Below are 8,600 nucleotides of genomic sequence, written 5' to 3' on the forward strand. Positions count from 1 at the left end.
CGAAGAACACGGTGATGAACACGAGGAACCCCGAGACTCACGCACGCACACCAACCCGATACACCCGATGCTTACCTCCGTGGCTCGATGGACCAGGCCAATAGAATCTCCGTGGAAGAGACACGCGGTAGAATTCCCCGAGAGAGATTGGGATTGGAGAGGAAGAGCTTGGGGAAGGAGAGAGAGTAACAAGTACTAGAATCTCCTTCAACAAGATCTAAGTCAACAACCAAGGTGCCTTGATTACGTAGGGATGATACCCAAGGGAGACTAAGCTCAAAGTTAGGGTTTGAGTTCAAAACAAGTCTAAAGAGCTAATGAGGGGTTCCAGCTACTTATATAGGCACACCCAGCCAGGCAAGGGCGAACAGGTACGCAAAAGGATAAGTTAAGGCGGTTTGGTGGGGCTCTCTCGTCAGTCCGGTTTGGGGTCCGGTCGGACCGGGCCCGGGACCGGGCTGTCCGGCCAAGGTCCGGCCTCGACCGGGCCCGTGACCGGCGGGGCTGGTCATGGGTCCGGCCGACCGGCTCGGAAACCGGATTCTCGCGAGGTTTCCGGTCGTCGTCCGGTACGAGGGGCTGGCCCGGTTGCCGACCGGCCGACCGGGCCTATGACCGGGGAGCCCGGTTGTAGGTCCGGTCCGACCGGGTCCCGGACCGGCCGGCCGTCCGTCTCTTCCTTGGAGCGCTTCGAGCGACGTCGGCTTTGGCTCCATGATCATCTTCATGTCCAGCTGCTTCTCTCCCAGCGGCTTCTCTCCCTTCCTTGGCCTTGGCGCCTCCTCCTCTCCGAGGTCTTGATGTGGTTTGTACCTAATGACACATAGCACGTCGGCATGAGGTAGCAATCCATCCAAAGGGGTACCAAGATCAAGGGTAGTGAGGAGCGAGTTCACCTCATCATGTAGAGCCTTGGCTCGGGCTCGTGTCATTGGTCCACTTGGGGGACTAGTTGGTCTTGATGGAGTGTCGTCGGTGAGCGGGGCTACATCAGAAACTACAATAGACAGATATATACATCTAACAATTTTTAGTTCAAATTTGAAATAAAACTCGGACACTTATTATAGATCGGATGGAGTACTTGTTTTTAGAGTAATAGTTTCCGACTGATGGTAGTAAGTAAATCTTCGTTGTTTGCGCCATGAAATTGGCAACTAGGGCGGGCTGCAGAGTTAAGGTCATTTATGTAAAGCCAATCCATAACAATTTAAACTCATAATTTTGCCAAGGCTTACTATAATGGGTGAATTGGTTCTATGCCACTCGTCAAAAGTTGTGTTTATGCCATTACAAAAACTGAAGGTGTGTTTATGCCACTCTCAATTCTCAATATCCTTTCTATGCTATTTTCAGCAATAGAACATGAAAACGGTTCAGTAAATAGTTGTATTTCAGTTTATACCTTCGTATTGACCAAAATAACCCTGTGTTCAGATTTCGGTCGGCCTTTTGGATGTTTCGGGCGCCAAAAAATCCAGTTTTTTTCAAATTTTGGCAAAAATTTGAAATTCTCGGAAAAATCTGAAAACATTACAGAAAATTAAGAACACTAAAACGAGTATACTGTTCTAATTTGAGCCATTTATGTGCATTTGCATAAAAAAACTGACATTTTTAGTCTAAAAATTGGTTAAATTTTGGCCGAAAATTCAAACTTCTCAGAAAAATTTGAAATTTTTACAGAATGTCAAGAACACTAATATGAGTCTACTGTTCTAATATGAGCCATTTCTGGGCACATAGGTCCATTAAACAGATGTGCAAAGTATGGTCCAGATTATTAATCACCAGGTGCAAAAAAAATTCAGCAGCATTTTCCCACAATTTGGCACATATTTCCAATCAGAATTTGAACATTTTCATAGATAGTATAACAAGCACAATTTAAGAAACTCACAAACATAATATTTCTTCGAAGTAGTACCAAAAGCAACAAGATAACAAGTAGAATTTGAACAGTAACAAGCACTTGAATCAGCCGCCGAGCCAATAGAGAGCTTCTTGTCGCACCAGTTGCAGGCTGCACAGCTGGAGGTGAAGGTGGCGGAGGTATAACAGGGGCGAATGGAACATTCTTCCTTGTTTTCTTTCCTGTGGATGTAGTCTTCTTCACCGGAGTCTTTTGCTTGGCCTTTTCTTTTGCTGCAGTGTTCTTCACATGAGTATTCTTCTTGGCCTTCTCATGTGTCTTTTTCTTGGTCTTCATATGAGTCTTTTCCTTGTCCTTCTCTTGTGTTGCAGCGCTGGGTTTATGTGGAGTTGTTCTAGCTTTTTTCGAGCATCAACAACATATGGTTTAGATTGAGTACTAACAGAGAATTGCAACAATTTACCTTATGAGGTTGATAAGGATTTCATCATCTGATGCATCACCACCATGTGATGTAGCAGCAGCTGCTTTATCATCTTTCTTCCTGCAGTACAAAACGGTGATACTCTTATCCGTGCTAACGATCAACTCTAAACTTAACCCATCCATGAGCACATCCATTGTAAAATCATTACAGTTCACATTCCAACTAATTTTTTTACCCTTCACATATGATTTCCTACCGCTGGATTCCTTGAGCACAAATCCTTAAACAACAATGTCTAAACTAAATGTATTTGTCAATCCGAGCCTACAAATCATGGGAAAAGGAATAAAACAATAAATGAAATTAAAATTCGAGCCAAAACAGTGTACTTCCAAGAACAAAGAAATTGGACAGAGAATTTGGGCCTCACTCGGCCGTGCCTTCCATGCTGCTCGTCGGGTTGGAGAGCGGATCGATGGCGAGGCGGCGACTGTCACGGGGTGTCAGCATCCGTCACGGTATTGCTACTTCTCAGCTAACTGAGAATTAGCTTAGAGCTCAAACAGGTCTTCCATTGTTGGATCGGTGAGAGTTGGGCCCCACCTTATACATGCGCTCTTCCCCTAATTCATTTGCGAGATCTAGCAAATCGACAGAGGGAGATGGAGAGAGAGAGAGAGAGAGAGAGGAGGTAGAGGAGACAACCGTTCATCGAGCCGAAATCGGTGATGCGACAGCCGCATCGGAGATGATGACGGAGATCCGTGATGTTGCCGAAAGCGGCAGTCGACTCACAAGCGGCGACAGAGGCAGGGAGAGGAAGGAACCGGAGCTTGGGGAAGGAAGAGGTAGCAAAGATGGTGCGGTAGCGATGCCGGATGCAGGTGGTTAGGGTCAGCGGGTTGACTACCGATGGCGGTGAAGAATGGAGGTGGTGGCGGTGACTCACCTCTTCATTCTCTACTCTTTAGTAGCGGTTCTACTCTTCGGCAGCGGTGACTGTTAGTCTAATGTGCGCTTGTGCGGCACATGGATCCTATAAATAATTATGCACAGTCAAATGATCATGCTTGAACCGAACATTGCTTGAAGATAAATCTAGGAGTTGGATACTGTAGTTTTGTACTACTCCATTCTTAAATACAAGGTCACTTTATAAGGTAAACTTTGATTAAATGTTGGATCAACCAAATATGAGTTGCATGCCTTTTAAAACTAATATCATTGGATGCACATTTCAATGAATTTTTCAGTGGTGTATTTTTGAATGACGTATAATTAATATTTAATCAACTAAATCATTAGTTAAAGTTTGACACGATGTGGTCTTGTATTCATGAAAGGAGGGAGTGTATAGTTAAAAGTAGAAATACTTGGCTGGTCAATATGGTAATCGAATATATTTACACTTGTATTATTTTTTAAAAAAAAATCATTTCAAGAGAGAAGACAAATTGCAGTTCGTACAAACGTATACCTGCACCCGGCACGCGGCAAGACCAGATCAGACGGGCGGCTTTCCTTGAACACACGAACTTTCCTGTCCAAAGTGGCACATGGACCGGCACGCCCCAGGCGTCCACCCAGGATCCAACGGCCGGTCCTGCTTCACGCGCTTTCGATCACACACAACCATAATAACCAGGGCCGCCATAATCGCCTCGCCGTTATCCAATCCCCACCACCTTCTCCTCCTCCTCCTCCATTTCTATTCTTCCTTCCCGTTCCGTCGTCGTCGTCGTCCGAGGATCGTCCAGCCGGTGGCGGCGGCGAGATGATGATGACGCGGGCCTCGATCGGGGCGATGGATGGGGCCGCGTTGGACGAGGTGGTGCGGCGCCTCGTCGAAGGAGGCCGCGGCGGCCGCCAGGTGCAGCTGTCGGAGGCGGAGATCCGCCAGCTCTGCGTCGAGGCCAAAAGGGTCTTCCTCTCGCAGCCAAACCTCCTGCGCATCCACGCCCCCGCCAAGATCTGCGGTGAGCACCGGCCTCGAGGCCCTACCCCGCACCCCCCTCATTTGGGCACGTCATTGGCTTCGATACTCTTCGTGCCGCGTTCACGCATTTGTGGCGTAGATGCCCCAAGATTGAATTCGATTTGGCTCTTTGGTGTCTGTGCCGCGTAAGGGTGATTCGATTCGGGGCATAATATTGAATTATTGAGAACCCGCCCGGTAAAACTTCTTTCAACAGCATGGAGCCAATTGTCTCATATTCAACAAGTTGAAATGTCCAATCTATGAATCTTGCTTCGTACCGTGGTCAATGCCCGGGTGTTCTCTTTCTGTACATTATTTTCTGGAGGATTAAGAGCACTTTTATGGCTAGGTGCTCCATACAATTTTGGATGTTGATTAACGCTAGATATGGAACTGTAACATCACCATGTCTGTAATTTTGGCCTTTCGGGGTGCTTTCTTTGTTCGTACTTGAAGTTAGTATTCCTGTTATTCTTTGCGGCCTAAACGAGAACACAATACCATGTTTTTTTCTTTGAGTGCAAATTAAGTCTGTCTCTCTGTGTGTGTGCATTGTGTGAATGATGATCTGCAAGGTTGATTAGGACATTAGTACTAAAATAGTAAGGTATTCATATCACAAGCAAATGCTATATTTTCTTTTTTTCATTTTGAAAAGGCAGTTTGCCCCAACATGACACATTTATGAAAAATCAGGTGCATTCTCAGAACAAGGGCTCTCCCTTAAAGGTGAAAAAAAGTGCGAAGGAGTTTTCGGTGTAGTGCATACTGGAGACATTGTTTATCATTGCCAGTGAGCAGAGTGATGGTGTGCTTGTAGGGCTTCCCTTGCACTTTGCTTGGGATGGAGGTTTAGGTGCAGAGTCGATGCAGCCATCACTCACCATTATGATGCTCCTGTTTTGTGTGCATGATGAAATAAGAAGCCACATTGTAAGAAATGGTTTATGCCTCTTTAACAACCTCTACCATCTGTGTGAACCACATTGTTGCACAGACCCCGTTTCCCCTCATTAGTAAGTAGAGTGAATGTCCTGAGATGTTTAGTTCTGAATTTTCAGATACATTCAGCTGCACCTGTTCTGAAATCTATTTGAACAAGATTATATTGGCGTGGTGATCAGGGATTCTACATGCACATATATGGTTGAATTCGTCCTTGAATTTTTTGTAAATATTTTTGTTGCCCGTGGCCATCTCTGATTTTTTTTTTTGAGGTTTACATCTCCGATTATTTGAACCTACACATGGGATCATATTCATCCTTTTGTTATGTTTCAGAAATTGCTCTTATAGAGATTTTTTATTCCTATCTGCCATGTGGACATTCTATTCTGTCTTCCCATCTGCGCTTATGGACATTTTTCTTCCTATCTGCCATGTAGGTGATATCCATGGTCAGTTTGTTGATCTTCTAAGACTATTCGAATTGGGTGGCTATCCTCCAACTTCGACTTATCTTTTCCTTGGAGACTACGTCGACAGAGGCAAACAAAGCTTGGAAACTATATGTCTGCTTCTGGCGTATAAAGTGAAGTACCCTGATAAGGTTTTCCTGTTAAGGGGAAACCACGAAGATGCAAAAATAAACAGAGTTTATGGTTTCTATGATGAATGCAAGAGGAGATTCAATGTCCGGCTGTGGAAGATATTCTGTGATTGCTTCAACTGCTTGCCTATGGCCGCGCTTATTGATGACAAGATATTCTGCATGCATGGTGGCCTCTCACCAGAATTGAATAGCTTGGACCAAATAAATGATATCGAGAGGCCTATGGAAATTCCTGACTACGGTCTTCTGTGTGATTTGCTTTGGTCCGATCCTAGTTCGGACATACCAGGATGGGGGGAGAGTGATAGAGGTGTTTCTTGTACTTTCGGTGCAGATAAGGTTGTAGAGTTTTTGGAGAAGAATGATCTTGACCTGATTTGTCGGGCTCATCAGGTAGGTGGAAATCGCTCTACCTTTATTTATCTTACTTCTCATGACATCTATCTAGCAACTGAAACATGAATGTCCTCAGGTGGTGGAGGATGGCTATGAGTTCTTTGCAGAAAGGAGATTAGTCACGATCTTTTCAGCTCCAAACTACTGTGGGGAGTTTGATAACGCAGGTGCTCTGTTGAGCATAGATGAAAGCTTAATGTGTTCTTTCCAGATCCTGAAGCCAAAAGAAACAGGTGCACCACATTCAAGAAAACCAATTGCAAAGGTAAATTGTAAAGCTTCAGTGGATTTTATCTCTCTTTCATGACCAAACATATTGGGCAAGTGAAAAATAGATCATCAGTGAGTTATTATTTTTTAACTACAATTCAAGAAAATACATTTAACTAATCTAAAGATCTTGAAAATCAGTCTCCATTGGGACTAAGTCTGTATATGCTTGCCAGTCCAGGAGGAAAATATTTGGAAACCTGGGAGTGGCTTATCTAATGGTCTCCATACTCGACCTAAGAGATTTGAAATTATTCAGTACTTGTTCGCATGCAGTTGTGTCTGCTGTATTTAGATGACTTGAAATTGATGGTGCATATATCTATTATGGCAACAATTGTGGAGAGATTGTGTTGTGTCCTAATGCTCTCACCATCAACTATTTTCTGATTCTGATTGAAATATTAAATCTATACATGGACAAAATGCCTACTAAAGGTTTATTAAGGTGAAATCATAATCCGATAATTCTTCTGCTTGGTGCATTTCACCAGTGCACAATGTCGCGACTGCCCTACTTAAAATTGCATAGTAGCAGTACTTATTTATTTAAAAATATCATGCTTGTTTTTCTGTGTGCACTTCAAACCTAATTGTGTCCCTTTGCATGCTCTCATGTTATCCTGAAAGCTAAAATATGACGATGTTTACTAGTTCTTACACCAGTTTCCCTTTTTCAATAGGCACCGAGAGCGGAGGATTCTTAACTCGTATCCAGCCATATAGTCATAATTGTTGTCAGCTCGAAGGGGGTGATCGCCTTATATCTCAGATCCACCAGGGCATGGCATTAGAAGCATTCTGCAGCCCAGTTCTCTTACACTTTCCGCTACTTGCTGACGGTACTGCGTTCTTATGTACAGCATTGGTCTGACTTGTGGATGCAGCAGTTCTTCTTTTGTTAGTTTCGTAGAGTTGTTTCTTTACCTGATTGCTGTGAGCTGTGTTTGCCTATGTATATGCGTCTGATGATGTATGTTTGGTGGAATTGTGCGCAGCTGAGCATACAGTTATTCTGTGTTTTTCTCAGTTCAAAAAAAAAAAGTTATTCTGTGTTTTCTATGCGTCGCATGTAAATTTACGATGAGAAATTGAGGTTCATAAGCACATGTTGTCGCTTCAGGTAGGTCCCTTCGTTTATCTATTTATTTTTGTAGCAGCACACCACGTATGCTGCTCCTAAACTGCGTCAGTGGATGTCGACCCTCTGGTTTGATTTGAAGGAGATTCGGAGGATTCTATTGTTCAAAAATGTTCACTGTAGAATTTGTTTGGTTTGTGCGCATGGAAAACCATAGAATTTTCCATGCAAATCCAACCAAAAATATAAAATAAATTTGACATCACATAAGTTTCCATTATTTTAGGGGGGCGACTATTTCTCTGTGAGTTAAGTTATGTGATGTCATCAAATGTTGTTGCAAACTAACACGAATCTCAGAGCTGTCCAACGATTTGGGGTATCTTTTTTCAGTTGAAACTAATGACTAGCATGAGTAACAAAGCATCTTTTTTGTTAGCTGCAATCCAATGTGTAACTCAAAAATTCTAATTGCAACACATGGCTAATGTAAATCATGATGGAGTTTAATGTAAGAGCATCTCTAGTCGCGTCCTCTAAAGGAAGTGGCGTGCCCCAAAGCTCTTTTCGGTCCGGTGCGATCCAATACGTTGTCTGGCGTTCCGAGGCCATCCCGCCACACAGACGCAACTAAAAGCGACGCAGAGAATTGCGGGCCTGCTGTGTCCTCTACACACGGCTGTGCACCCATCGCTTCTAGCCAAGAAAAATAAATTTTCGGCGCCCCGAGGTCGTCCCCGCCACACAGACGCAACTAAAAGTGACACGGAGAATGGCGGGCCTGCTGTGTCCTCTACACACGGTTCTCGCGCACCCATCGCCTCTAGCCAAGAAAAATAAATTTCCGTGCAGCGATGTTACAGTTTCCTCAAACGTGCATGGAGATGTCTCGCCGCGTCTTCCCTGCGTGCCAGCATTAATGTGCGCGGCCGCCCTCTCGCCTGCCTCCGACGTATAAAATGGGGTGCTCGGTCCTCACCCCTCACACACAACCCCAGCACCGCCCCTCGCCTCCCTCCGACG

General features: G+C 44.4%; 1 protein-coding gene across 1 annotated transcript; it reads left to right on the forward strand.

Moving 5' to 3' along the window:
• The first annotated feature begins 3,984 nt into the window (after positions 1-3,984).
• On the forward strand, positions 3,985-7,622 carry LOC124652473 (serine/threonine-protein phosphatase PP1-like). Its single transcript, XM_047191489.1, has 4 exons — positions 3,985-4,276; positions 5,664-6,223; positions 6,303-6,491; positions 7,180-7,622. The coding sequence occupies exons 1-4, from the start codon at positions 4,075-4,077 to the stop codon at positions 7,201-7,203; spliced, it is 975 nt and encodes a 324-aa protein (XP_047047445.1). The 5' UTR covers positions 3,985-4,074; the 3' UTR covers positions 7,204-7,622.
• The last annotated feature ends 978 nt before the right edge of the window (positions 7,623-8,600 follow it).

Source organism: Lolium rigidum, chromosome 5 (assembly GCF_022539505.1).
Source record: "Lolium rigidum isolate FL_2022 chromosome 5, APGP_CSIRO_Lrig_0.1, whole genome shotgun sequence".
NCBI lineage: Eukaryota > Viridiplantae > Streptophyta > Magnoliopsida > Poales > Poaceae > Lolium > Lolium rigidum.

What these genes read in the sequence shown, in the direction of transcription:
- LOC124652473 (XM_047191489.1), top strand. Translation starts at nt 4,075, where the DNA reads ATGATGATGACGCGGGCCTCGATCGGGGCGATGGATGGGGCCGCGTTG. An exon ending in TGATTTGTCGGGCTCATCAG is followed by an intron (nt 6,224 to 6,302) that starts GTAGGTGGAAAT and finishes GAATGTCCTCAG; the next exon opens with GTGGTGGAGGATGGCTATGA. An exon ending in CAAGAAAACCAATTGCAAAG is followed by an intron (nt 6,492 to 7,179) that starts GTAAATTGTAAA and finishes CTTTTTCAATAG; the next exon opens with GCACCGAGAGCGGAGGATTC.